Source organism: Parasteatoda tepidariorum, chromosome 1, assembly GCF_043381705.1.
Source record: "Parasteatoda tepidariorum isolate YZ-2023 chromosome 1, CAS_Ptep_4.0, whole genome shotgun sequence".
Classification (NCBI taxonomy): Eukaryota; Metazoa; Arthropoda; class Arachnida; order Araneae; family Theridiidae; genus Parasteatoda; species Parasteatoda tepidariorum.
Genome location: NC_092204.1, coordinates 11,765,206 through 11,779,516, shown reverse-complemented (window position 1 = coordinate 11,779,516; position 14,311 = coordinate 11,765,206). Strand labels below are relative to the sequence as shown.

The 14,311-nt window shown below is 27.2% G+C and overlaps 1 protein-coding gene across 1 annotated transcript in view; it reads right to left on the bottom strand.

Moving 5' to 3' along the window:
- The window catches only part of LOC107436237 (uncharacterized), a 47,946-nt gene that overhangs the window by 11,149 nt on the left and 22,486 nt on the right, over positions 1-14,311 (bottom strand). The window contains exons 9-21 of the mRNA XM_043051047.2: positions 12,543-12,640; positions 12,323-12,418; positions 11,174-11,283; positions 10,188-10,356; positions 8,580-8,693; positions 6,969-7,049; positions 5,185-5,334; positions 5,000-5,101; positions 3,845-4,022; positions 2,880-2,954; positions 1,993-2,141; positions 1,698-1,836; positions 162-338 (exon numbers count right to left, since the gene is read on the bottom strand). Coding sequence (XP_042906981.1) covers positions 162-338; positions 1,698-1,836; positions 1,993-2,141; positions 2,880-2,954; positions 3,845-4,022; positions 5,000-5,101; positions 5,185-5,334; positions 6,969-7,049; positions 8,580-8,693; positions 10,188-10,356; positions 11,174-11,283; positions 12,323-12,418; positions 12,543-12,640 — 1,638 coding nt within the window. The remainder of the gene's footprint in view (positions 1-161; positions 339-1,697; positions 1,837-1,992; positions 2,142-2,879; positions 2,955-3,844; positions 4,023-4,999; positions 5,102-5,184; positions 5,335-6,968; positions 7,050-8,579; positions 8,694-10,187; positions 10,357-11,173; positions 11,284-12,322; positions 12,419-12,542; positions 12,641-14,311) is intronic.

Here is a 14,311-nt window from a genome sequence, read left to right as displayed (position 1 = left end):
TTTAATTAGTTAATTAAAACATTTATTTTGAAGCAATCAATCAAAGGAATAAAATGTTATTACAAGTGGACATTTTATTGAAAATTAAAGTAGCTTCTTTTTCCAAAATAAAGGTTTTTACAGAACAAAAAAGCTAAAAATGTATTGAAATATATACAAACCATCATCAATATCTAAATGATCATCAGAGGAGAGATCAGGCTCTTCAACCACCCACACAGATGACTGATCATCATAAGTCACACGTTTTTTATCCCTCTCACGGTTTCGTCTTTCAGACTGCCTTTTCACAATCCGAACAGTTTTGATTTCAGAGGGTTTTTCTTTTGGAATAATGCCTTCAAAAAATAAATAAATAAAGTTAACACGCATAAATCTATATTTAAAAATGTTACTTGATAAATATCTGTGAATGTATAAGAATTATCAGGAATGCATGTTTTCCATGGCCCATAAAAAGGAACAAAATACAATAACTGGAAAGATCTTTTTTTGTAAATGATAAAAAAACAATATTCGAGTTATTTCTCTGCATATGAACTATTAGAATGATAATACTTGTTATACTGTGGGATAAGTTTTTGAAGTCTAGTATCAAGTCTGAGTCTGCCACCTGGGAATGAAGCCAGCATATCTCAGTTGTCTACATACTTGTGGGAAAGTTAGAAGCAAACTAAACTGGTTTTCTTAAAAAGAAATTCAGTTACAGTGTTGGAGTTGCAATTCATTACTATTCAACAAATTCATTACTGGATTAAATAAAGTTACAGGACCATGAATTTAACTGTAGGACATGAAATCTAATTTAAGATAATTAATGATAAAGCAATTAAAAATAAACATTCCTCTAATTAAATTAATGTTNGGCTGAGTCTGCCACCTGGGAATGAAGCCAGCATATCTCAGTTGTCTACATGCTTGTGGGAAAGTTAAAAGTAAACTAAACTGGTTTTCTTAAAAAGAAATTCAGTTACAGAGCTGGATTTGCAATTCATTACTAGACTAAATAAAGTTACAGGACCATGAATTTAACAGTAAGACATGAAATCTAATTTAAGATAATTAATGATAAAGCAATTAAAAATAAACATTCCTCTAATTAATGTTTTTAAAATAAAATAGTATTGTATTGGTTTATGCGTTCTCAATTATCTTCACTTACTTAATTTATTGAGTCAGGGTTTTGCCAAAAGAAGTTTGATTATTTAATACAGTACAGAACCCATAATCCGAAAATCAGAAAACCGGAACGAAATTCAATAAATTTTCCCGCCATTTAAAAAAATTTTTTTTTTTTTTCTTCACAAGATTTTAGGATTTTTCTTTTAAAGATGCTTACCATACCATCATTTTGGAGATAATCATTACTGTATTACTTCATCGTTTTTTCTTCTTTTTAAGATTATTTCCAAATATATATATATTTTTTAGTTGGGTTTAACAATAAAAAAAAAACGGCTTTTTGTAGCGATTCAGAAAACTGGAAAAATTAGTTATCCGGAATAGCGATGATCCCGATCGTTCCGGATAATCGGTTCCCTACTGTAATAATTAAACTTCTCAATAGCCAAAAGAAAAATCAGAATTGCTGCCTTAGAGAATATAATTTTGGATCCCAAACAAAATTTAGGTGTTTCCCAAAAAATGAAAAAAATTGAATGAATGAATAACTCTTAAAGTGAATGAATAACTCTAACCATAAAATCGTTTCATTCTTTCATCAGCATCATTTATGTCTTGCATTGAACACTGGTCGGAGGAAGACACTTCCAGAACACAGTTTTCATACAAGTTCAAACTTTCAGAGCTCAGACCTTTGCTGGTTTCCTCAGATGCCTAGAAATTAGAAATAGTTGTGTCACTAAAATATAACAACTGCATGAGAATTGAATTTTTTTAAATCAGTGTATGTAAAATTTAAAACTTAGTAAATTAGTAATTTTTTTAAAAATCTTATAACATAAATAAATAAAAAAGAAAAGGAAACCATACACTATTAAATTCTTCAGCATTTGCATACACAGGGATATCATCAAAATCCTTCTCATGAAGATTGGCTAAGTCTCTAATGTGCATCGTGTCCAAGTCAGTTTCCAAATATGTGCTGTGTTGTTTTTTACGAACAGGAAGAGGGGCGGAGCCTAAACACAACATAAAGAGAAAGATATATTTCACAGCACAGTTACGAAATGTATAAATGGAGCCAATATCTTACGTATTGAACTATAAAGAAAAAGCCTCCTGAGTATTTTCTCTCATTATATTCAAAGTTTATATGACATATTTGTAAGTTTTCAGAGATGTTATTTTTGGGTGATAAAATTAATTATAATTTGAAGAAATGAAGTCTTTGTCCAGTTATTACTAATAAACAGTTTTAGTAGTTTCAATTCACTATTAATAATGTTATATATAATTATCTAGTGCAAGTTTTACAGTGACAAAATTAGCAATATGTTCTAACAAAATGCTATAACAGCTTCACAAAAATCTTTAAGTTCTGTTTGAAGTTTTGTTCTCGTTGAAGTTTTTAAATTTCTATTTGGAATTAAGCTTTGCAGCAAAATTAACTTATTTCAAATACAGAAACTGCTTTCTGAAAATTATTTATGAAAAAAAAGTCATAGAGAGTTACAAACTTTAGTTTCCAGAGTTTAAATCAATATTCTATACAAAATATCAAATCTTTTGCTATAAAAAAAAATTTCCCGATAAATTTGAAAGATTTGGAATCTTTGGAAACAAATATTTTTAAGGTATTTATTTAAAATGCACTGACAAAGCATTTTTTAAAAAGGATAATAGAATAATTTTTGTGAATATAAAAAATAATGAGCTAATAATTCATTTTGCATTTAGAAAAAAGTTAAAATTCAAACCTGCAACTCCAGTAGGACTAGCTCTAACTTCCACACCTTTTCTGGCTTTCCTTAGGTGAGAATCTTCTTTGTCATCTGAAACAAAGAGAGGAAGAATATATTGACAAACCAAAAATCATACACATAATAAAAGTCTCAATTTAGCATTACATATGTATAAAGCTAAACAATGTGAAAAAATGCCTTGTTTGTAATTTTTTATTGTATTTCTATGTTTCTTTATTTCATTGTTGTTGTTTCCAATGACACTTGGACAAGCTAAGTTATCCAGCCATTGGCCTTATGAATTAAGCCAGGAGTGACAAAAGAGCAACGTTAGGGTGAAAGGACAATTTAGTTCAGCTCTTTTCAAAGTGTGAAAAATATTTTTACTAATAATCTAATGAAAATGTGTTTAATATATTGATCATATAATTAATCATGTGTATTTTTTTGGACGTAATTCTAAGGTTCTACAAAGGCTCATGTCAAAATTAAAAATTTCAAAATTAATTTTTTTCAAACACAATGTTTTTTTTTATAAACTTGGATAAAAAAGACAATTATTTTGGATTCTGGTAACAAAAGATCAAATCGAACTAGAAGAGATCAAACTTTAATCATGACCGTATAATAATAATAATAAATATATATATATAATAATCCAATTCATAACTACTTTATTGACATTGTGTGGTAATAAAAAAATATGATTTTTTAAAACTAAAAAGAAATTGTTTTTTTTTTTCTAAGAAAAAGTTTATAGCTGAGTTTCAGCTATTGTTTATAATTAAAGTTCAGGTATGAAAATATCCAGCTGTTCTCTAAAAATGAATTCTGCATTTAAATTTTGATTAAGATATTTTTAGTTATTTTACCATTTAGAAAAGACAGCCTAAATGACTACTACAAATTTTTCTTTAAGTTATAATTAACAATAAAAAAGCTTGGACATTAAATTTTTCATAAATAAGAAGAATACATACCTAAAACTGCAGTGGGACTAGCTCTGATATCTGTGCAACTCGAAACAGTGGGATGTGATTCGCTTTTAAGTTTTTCAACTGTATTATTTATTTCTTGTCTGTGGTTTGCAAGTTCATCCAGAACATTCTGTACCCTGCAAAGCTCAGCTTCTAAATCAGCTCGATTACGCTGTGATTTCTGAGGCAGGAAATATAGCATTTTAATTTTTTTCAAACAAAGAATATTTAAAAATTACTAAAATGTTTTAATGAGTACACCTTTACACATTGGATAAAATTGTAAACAAATTTTAATGCTACACACTATTTTCTCATTTAATAACATAGAGAAACTAGCTTTTTTGATACAGGAAAGCCAGCTTCTGAGACTAACGCTCAGAGAGTCAACAAACATAAATTAAATATCTTAGAAACATTTTTAAAACTATAAATTAAATTATATTTATTAATGATATGGTAGTGAAATTTTTTGAGCTAGACGTTAATGCTTTAGTTGAATATTATTAAGTAGCTATTTAAAAAGCAACAATATTAGACATTTTCAGAACTTTTATTTAATTTTAGCACTTTCAACACGGCAATGACACACCTTTGAGCTCCCCCGCAGCACTAAAATTGAAACAAAAAGCAAATTCCTAAAAACTTGTTCATTTAACTTTAAAAAATAATAATCAATTGCAATTAATAACCATATTCACTAATCAAACAGTAGAACATATATTCCTGGAAAACGAGCAATGTTGTTTGTAGCAATGAAAGAGTTAAGCAATAACACTGAGAATATGATACTTTAACTTAAGTTATTCTTTCTTAAATACAATTTGCATAACTTTTTTTAAATCGATTTTAAAAGTTAATTTTTCAATTTCAAGAGGATAATACTAAGATAAAACAAAATTGTTCAGGTACCTACTAAATTTTATTAAGAATTTTTAATATGTTTGACATAATTATTGGATTTCTGCTTTCTACAAAAATTTATTTTAGCAAATGAAATTTACATTGCTCCCTTTAAACAAACATTTTTGCAAAGAAATTACAATACCAATTACAATGTTTAACAAGAAAATAAAATTTAAAACAAATAATAACATTATTTTTTAAACATAGTAATGTAAAAATATGGATTGTAATAATGATAGTATAATGGAATACCATTTCTGAAGAGCCAGTTTTTAAGGCTTCCGTTAGTATTTGTCGAAGATGCAAGATATCTTTTTCCATTTGATCATTTTTAGTAGCAGCATCTTCAATTTTCTATGACACAAGAAAAAACTTTTAAATTATAGAAATCAGCATTTTTAAATGAGAATAAATGAGAAAATAATTTTAATTCTTACCTTGGCACTGGTGCTCAGTAGACGTTTCACACGCACCAATTCTTTCTCAATCATTTTCTGTTGCTTCTTCAATTTCTGCAATTCAGATGGCCTGTCTTGATGATCTAATATTTTGTTACGCATTCCTGATAGAGTACACTCTAGCATTTCCTAGATAAATAGAGATATAAAAAGAAATTTAAAAAATTGTATGGCAGTGAAATACAATTCATGATTGATATTTCACTCAGAAAATTTGTGTAAAACTTACACACATTCATTAACATAGTTTCAGACAAACATGATAGTCAACCATATTTAGAATATTAATAAAAAAAAATTATTTAATAATTCCTATCATTTTATGCTTTGTAACTTAAAAACACTTCTGTTTCTAGACCTAGATTATAACTGAAGTATCTTTTCACTAACTGTGTAATAATAAAAACAAAATTTTTGTTAACTTAAAAATATATCCATGTCTTTCCCTTCGATAAAAATGTGTTATTTAAATTATGAAATATAATAAAGCATTAATTTCAAGTTAAATACAGAAAAAAATAATACAAATAAAATTTTAAAACAATACACTGTAATATATCACCAACGAAATTCTAAAATGTTATATCTATCACGTATTTTGGAATTGATATGCACATCAGTAACTAATTAAAGTATAAATGAGTCTAACTAATTGCAAAACACATTATCGTATGAAGTGGAAACATCAAACTTAAGGATAATTAAATAAAATTTGCACTAAATTTATAGCAAAGAAAACATATAAATATCAAACAGAGTTAAAAGACATATCAAACTTTATGAAATTAAATTGTCCTTTAGATTAAATAATCTGGGGGAAGATATTATGCATAAAATTACATTTTACGTAAAGCTCTGAAAATATTTGGAATTCATTGTCTAGAAAATGTACAATATTATAGTACTCTCTATTATTTATTTTTTGGTTGCCTCGAATTAGAAATTAAATATGTTTTCAAAATAATTTAAAGTTTTAGCACTACATTACAATTTTAAGTAATGTAGCATTTGAAAAAAGTTTAAAAAAAGATATACATTAATATAATTTTGATCTAATGGTCAGATTTTCCTTCTTTTAGGTCAAGGATTGCAACAACAACAAAGGAAAAAAAAAAAAGATACAGATAAAAATAAAAAGTTTTTTTTTTCATGGGTTAGAAAAAATTAGGAAGAATATTTTTATAAGCAAACTTTTTAGTTCATGATGTTTATGTTTATAGGTTGCTTAATGGAAACTGCACTTGATGCACTTAAACTTTTCAGAAGAGATTCAACTTATTACTAATAGATAAACAGGTCAGAAAATATATAGCATTTTAAAATGTTAAATTTATCCCGAAATAAAAAAGTAAATATTAATACAAATATTCGTATAGAAATATCAGTTCAATCAACAAGACTTATAACTTAACAAAAATTAAATAGTGAATGCCTCGATAATAAACAACAGTGAAAACGCCATCTAACCTCATCTTTACCAATCTATGCACTTAAAATTGCTTTTGATGCAGTTTTAAATATTTTGAAAAGGACCTGAAAGAAAGTTTTTAGCAGTGGAGCTATTTTTCAACATCCTTGAAAATATAATTAAATTGGAAAATGCTAAAAAAAATATTAAAAAATGGAGAATTTGAATAGCGCCATGACAGTCCTCTATCTACACTGTAATCTCATAACTTAAGTAAATTAATTACATTTTCTGAAACAATAAAATTGCATACCAATAAAATATAACTTTAAAAAAATATTAGATTATAGCTCACCTTATCCTGATGTAAAGATGATATACTATTTGTTTCATACCGAAGCCCTTTATCAAGACTATATATTTCACTAATACGCTTCTGAAATTAGAATTAAAAAATTTCCATTAATATACACAAAGTTAGCATATTTACACTACAAACATAAATAAAATTTAAATTTTACAAAATTATTATGGTAGCAATAAAAACATTAACAAATTATCATAGTTATTTCCAGTTTTACTAACCATTTATTCAGTGTTTGGATTTTTGTAGTTATTTACATCTACAATTGTTTAATTGCAAATGTAGTTAACTGTAGCTACTTTTTTTTAAGAATGCATTGACTACAAACTACTTTCGAAATTTTGTCACTACTTCACTATTTTCAGGAGACAAACCTAATTTGCACCCATGTTCAAAATGGTTCTGAATAAAAAAATTGCCTTATATAAACATGAGGAATTATTAAGAAATATTTATTCATGTTCATATGAGCCAGCTTGTTATTCTGTATTATTTTAAATTTGTTTATGAATTTGTTCTATCAGCCTTCAACATTTTGTGTCTTTCTCTATAGTGAATATTTCATTTCAGGAATACTAGGAAATAAAAGTTTGCAATTTTGTAAAAACTATGAACTTTTTATAATTTAAGAAATAAAGTACATTGACAAGCACAGGGAAAATATGTTCCCATCCATTGAAATAACATCTATGTTTACAAGTGTACATTAGCGTTTGAAGGTATGACCCCAATGATAAGCTTTTAATTGTAATGTCATAAAGGCTGTCTCATCAGATCCACTAACAGACCCATGAAGATTTTTTCCAATCAGAATCAAAAAATTAATTGCATTTGAACCTTGTTTCTTAACTCAACTAACAGTAACAGTTAGCCAGAAATTGCTATAAGATACCGTTCTTTTTACTACGCATTACTCAGCACTACCTTACCTTTTTTAGAAAGTAGCACAATACACTACCAACTACGAAGAAAAGTAGCAATTACAGTAGTTTTACTACTTGCAGTGAGCTATATCCCACTACTGCTTTTACTTTATTCTTTTCTGCAATGACAAGTTAATTCACCAATAACATCATTAAATTCTTTAAGATAAATCCCATGCTATGATTGATTTAATTTAAATCATCACAAATTGAAAATATAGTTTGTATTGTACGGACTTTGATACAAATCATGAGTAGTGTTGGGGGAGAGGAACAGTGGGTGTATGTCGCCCTAGAAGTCTCAAAAAATCGCCCTCACTATTTTAGATCTATTAATCATTATCAATTTAAATTCACCACAGTTGAAAAATAAGAAAGTGATAAAAATAACTGTTTTTTGCAGATATTTAGCAAATATAAGAAACATTTTTTCACATGAGTGAAATTTAGAGAATTGTTATGACTGAGTATTTCAATTCAACCTTCCTTGAAAACTGGACACCAGCGATACAAATCTTTTGACATAAAACAGAATAAATATTGATATCCATATTTATTTATTATCATTATTTTTTGTTTTACATCTTTTATAAATTAGAATTTTGGAAAGCCTGGCACATGACTAATGAGAATTGATTTTTTTAAATTTTATGCAATAAAACTGTTACAACATATTTACCTGCAAATTACTTTCTTCTGCAAGGAGTTGGCTCAAAATATTTGACTCTGGCACGTGATATGAACTGTTAGTTGTTTGAGAAGGTGGTGCTGTTTCTTCTTCTTGAGAAGTATCCTAAAATACAGAAATGAACAAAATAATTAAATACAGTCAAAATTCTATTACTTCAATGATAAAAACTTGATTCTTCAATAATTTGAAGTTATTTTAAATCCTGGTAAAAGAAATCTAACTTTAGCTTTAATTTTTTGCATTGCTCAAAGTTAAAAAAAAAAAAATTTTTTTTTTGATAATTCTGAAACCTTTTTGGTTCCCTGAACATTAAAACTCATCAAGTAGGTTCAATTTTACTTATTTATTTTTCTTTTAAAAAAGCTTTGTTGAAAAATAAATCTCAGCCAACTAAGGTTTAAAAAAAATCACTAACTTTGATAGGAAAATTCCTCTAAATTTTATTATATTTTTATAGAAAGAAAAATCAATTACCACCAAATTTGACATCTCTTATATCCCTCTTTCAAAAATTTTGAAAGAAAAAGATAAAGGCAGGGGTACCAATTTTTCTAACCAGATATCAATAATCAGAAATACAATAAGACAAAAACATATACAGTTAGAGTTTAAAAATCCAAATTAGAGCAATTTTAAGCTACATATATTACTTAATTTCATATAGGCATATAATATTTATATAATTATGCAATAAATTACTATTCAATTAAAAAAGTAATATTTAAAGATATAAGTACTAAATTAAAAATTATACAACACTGAAATGCATAACTTTGTTATAAAATGATAAAATTAAATTAATAGCTTGAAATCTATGTTCTGCTTTTGATTAAATTAGAACAAGCCTTTATTGATTTTTATCACCTGGTATTTGAAGCACCAGAAATTTTTGCTCACACCATTGCAGATTTGAGTTTATTTTCCTTTGCTCTTCTCTAAAGAGAGAAGATTAAGTTTCAAAATTTCATAACTCTTAGAAGTCAAGAGAAGATAAAAAACTTATTTTAAACAGATTATTACGGAAATTTAAAAAAAAACATAATTTAATATCACTCAACAATAAGACAGATATCCTGACCTTGGAAATAGTAATAATTACGGATAAATCGCAATAGTTAGCAACACAGCAAAGATAAAAACTAATAGAGTTATTTTTGCCTGTTTTCATGCTAAAAAAACTCATTTTAGTCAGTTTTAGAATTAGCTCAGCTTTTGGTTATTGGCAACATTTTAGGTTTCTGATGACAATTCAATTTTTGAAGTTTTCCTGTACATAAATGTAAAATTAGTGTTTGCTTTACACCAAGAAAGAAAGTTATCATTTAATCAACAATTTTAATTTCTTCTCTTTCATTTCTTTTATTTTAGAGCTATTATTCAATCTTTTACTTGACCATAATATTTTTATGGTCAATTAATTCAATTTGTAAATGCTATGGTTTAGTTTCAATTCAATTCCTAAAAATTCAAAACGTATACACAGTAAATTCCTTTGTTTTAAATTTCTTAAAAGTGCACAATTACAATATTTAAGCAAACTTTAAAACAATAAATAAATGACTGTAAATCAGTTAATAAAAAAGTGTTTCAACTTGCCAACAAAGGAAGAGAAAAACTTCTTCTGTTGCTGCTGCCATATAAACTTCCAAGTTTCACCATATTATCAACCAATGAGACTAAAGGCTGAGTGACATCATACTGATTTTCTAACATTTGAATCTGCTTTTGAAGATCTTTACTGTTATGAAAAGTAGGTTGATATGAGCTAGAATTTAAAAAATAAATAAATTATTTCATAAAATACAAAAGCCAAGGCACAGAAAAGTATTCTTAAATTTTATCAAGAGAATGAATGAAATTTTCAACAGCATTCTAATAATGTATTGATTGTGTCACATGCAAAGTGATTATGAATAATGTATCTATTATGTCTTATTATTTGGATTTAAGTGCAGACAGTTGTTTGTTTATACTATTATCTTTACAAAATAAAAATAAATAATGAATACACAGGCATACTTATAAACACATGCAGAAACAAAATATCAAATATGGTAAGTAAGGTAAAGCATTCGTGCAACAGCCATTAGTCAATCAAGAGGGTCAAGAATTTCAGGCTACAATTCGGGACCAACGACTAGATGTAGTCAACAATGAGCAATGTAGTAATCATTGTGCAGTTACTTCTTTACTTCACAGACAAGCTGATAACTATCAGTTTGAATTTGAGTAAGCTAAGATATTACAAGGGATAGTCCAACAAAGCAATAGCTCTAATTAGTGCCTAACTCTAATGCTCCATCAGAAGCAATATTGTCAAAAATATACATATAGAAAAAAACCAACAAGATTTAAAGGCCTTCTATGACAGATAACTTTAAGATTTCAAATAATATGTTCATATTTTTTTTAAAAATACAAACTTTCTTCATTACACAACTTCTTAATTATTTTCCTACACATTTTAAACTAAAAAACGCATTTCAGTTCCTTGTGGTCAGTATATCAATTGTTAAATAACATGAACATTTCTTTTTGATATTTTAAAAGGCAAAGAAAAAGTAATAATATGAAATAAATACTTAGGCATTTCTTGAAAATGTTTGATTTGCTTCTCCAATTTCTCCTTTGCCCTGAGTATCTTAGTTTGATTTCTTCTCAGTTGAATCAGCAATAAAACTAATTCTTCATGCTAAGAAATAAATATTATAAATATATATATAAACTTATATTTTTATATAAGATAATTACATAGTTTGTCTAAAAAATAATGTCACTCAGTCAAATGTTGCTGTCGTTTGACAAGTGCTGAAAAGTACAAGTTAAATGGGACCAAAGGCATGGAGCACAGCCATGGCCACTCATAGAGGGGTTTGCCATTGCCTCAAGAGTATTCAGTCAAATAAAAAGCATGAATTGATCCAATAAGTAGAGCACTTAAAATAGTTTCTTCCTGGATTTATAATTTTTTTTAATGAGATTACATGGCACCATAGTAGGCCTTTTCTAAAATGTTCTTTAGAACCTTGGTGCAAGCTTTTTGACTATACCAACTGTCCTAAAATGATGGGAGTTTTTAGAGACTGGAATACAAATTCTGGGGCTATATCAGTACTTTAGGGGTGTTAGGGATCCATTAGCATAATTTAATCAGTCCATATAGAAGGTGGATTGGCATGATTGTTTTCATCCTGAAGTTTCCTATCATCTGCAATTATGCGGAATGTCTGTTGGTTTTGCCATTAAATAAAAGTTCAAATAATACTCTGAGCTTAAAAAAGCAGCTGCACACCTCACCTCAAATTTTCATTGCAGGTTTCATACCTGACCTTTTTATAGCCTCTAAGAAATGCTTTGTGCCATCAGTAGACTAGGCTTTTTGATAAAGAACCATCACAAAATGCCATTTTTATCATGGAAAAAGTTTACAATACAAAAATTGCCAAGTTTCACACAGATTAAATGGCCATCCATCAGGACATGACCACTAATAGGGGAGTTATGAGTGTCACAAAAATGTCTTTTCATGGACAGTTGGAGATAACTGAGAGACCACAATCATAAAAGGTGACCGCCCCATTAACCAATTACAACCAGTTTAGGGGTACAGGAAAAAGCATAACTTTTACAGTGACATTACTTTGTGGATACACTATGTAAAACAAATATTCTTCATAATTAAATTTAATTTTATTAATTAAAAAGGATATAACATTTAAGTGAATAACTACCGTTTTTCCAAGGAGATCTCCGGCTGAAACACTCAAACGTTTTCCTTTGCACATCAAACCCTCAGATTGCTGCACGAGCTTACGAACATGAGCTGGCTGAAAAAGTCAAACTTATATCAAGAAAAAAATTTAAATCATAAAAGAACTATGCTACGTTTGAATGAATGAAAAATAATATTTTTTATAAACAGGATAAATATTAAAAAAATAATTGTATTACCTCTTTTTTGTAGATTTCAGATGATACACTCTTAGACAATTCAGCAATTTTAGCTCTAGTATTGAGATTATACATTGGGTTGTCAGAATCCAAAGAAGCTATAAGCACAATAAACATTTTTAAAAAAAACGATATAGACCGATTAAAAAAACTTATAAAAATGTTGGATCAAAGAAAGCTTTATAAAAACCAAAAATTTCACAAGATTTTCACTGAATAGAACCGAAATAGTATCTTCAATTCAATTAAATAAAAAAACTTCAGATAAGTTTAATACAGATAATTAAAACAAAAAGTACATAAATAAATCTTTGCACATAAAAAAGCAATCTAAAAACTTAATTTATGATTATTACCTATAGATATTTTTAGGTAAGAATTTAATAATAATTTCTTTGTAATTTGTAGTACATGTGATGTTAATTCTATAATTTTCTAACACGGGGATAAAACTTTCTGTCACTTTAATTAATTTAATCTATAACAATTCTCTATTACTTAAATTTTTTATACATTTATATATAACTTAGTACGAGTAGCATAATAAATGCAACATTAAATTTTTTAAATATTAAAAATTTGAGTTGTTAAAATACTTGAAACTACCGTAATTTTAAAACTCATTACGTATAATTTTGAACAATAAGATGGAGGATAATAAGTTGGAAAAAAGTGGATAAACTTTGTTGAATAGACTGATTTGACACTTTCTTGTGTAGGCTACGATTTTAGTATTAAAATATTACATTCTCCAAATATCAGTTAATATATCATGGTAAATCCGAATGTCTTTTGAAAATGTTTCTCAAAAATATATTTAAAGAATGAAATTATTTAGTCACAGTCTGCATATTTTTACTAATCCTTCAAAGAAACGTTGGTAATCCTTAATGGATTAGGAAAGTATTCGAATGTTCTTAAATTTTTGAAAAGTATCTACACTTTTGTATTAAATTTATTTGCGGTAGAATGATCTTGTTCAAGGATTCTTAAGGAAATATAAAGAACAATATAAAAAGCACTTTACTATTATCAGAAAACAACAAGCGTGACTTTTTCAACATATTTTTTTGGTTGAGATACGCTTTAGATAGCTTATTTCTACTGCATTGACAAGCAGAGAACAAGTTTTAAATTGAATCAATTTTAATCAATGAAATGGACTAGGACAAGGAGTATAAGGCATAGCACTATTTCTCTCATTAGAGCAATATAAACAACTCACAAAATGAAAGATGGTACCATTTGCTAATGTCCTGTTTTAGTTTAATGTATACATATGAAAACTTAATTTTCTATTTTAATTTTTCTACATTGAATTACATTCTTTTAACAAACCTGATAAAATAGCTCGTTTTAATTTGAAAGAAAAAAACTTTAAAACGTGAATTAATATGAAAGTCTGATGCTTAATTTTTAACTTGAGAGTGAAACCAATATTTGTAAAGGCATATAATTTTAAAAAAAGTCATTCAGTTTTAAAAAATAAATAACTTTATGCCCATTTCAATGTGTTACTTTATGCCCAATTCTGGTTAATTGAAACTATACTGAGCAAAAGTCAAAATCCAACTAGGTAAAAACCATATAATTAATAACATATTATCGTTTTTTGTTGTTGTTTAAATTCTGAAAATATGTTATTGAAATATAAAAAAAGAAATTTAAAAGTTGTAATTGCACCTTAAAAACCTTTTTCTTTCTTTCAAATTTCTACTAAAGTATTCACAGCATAATTACGCAACTGCACAAAAGTGTGCATCAGTGTT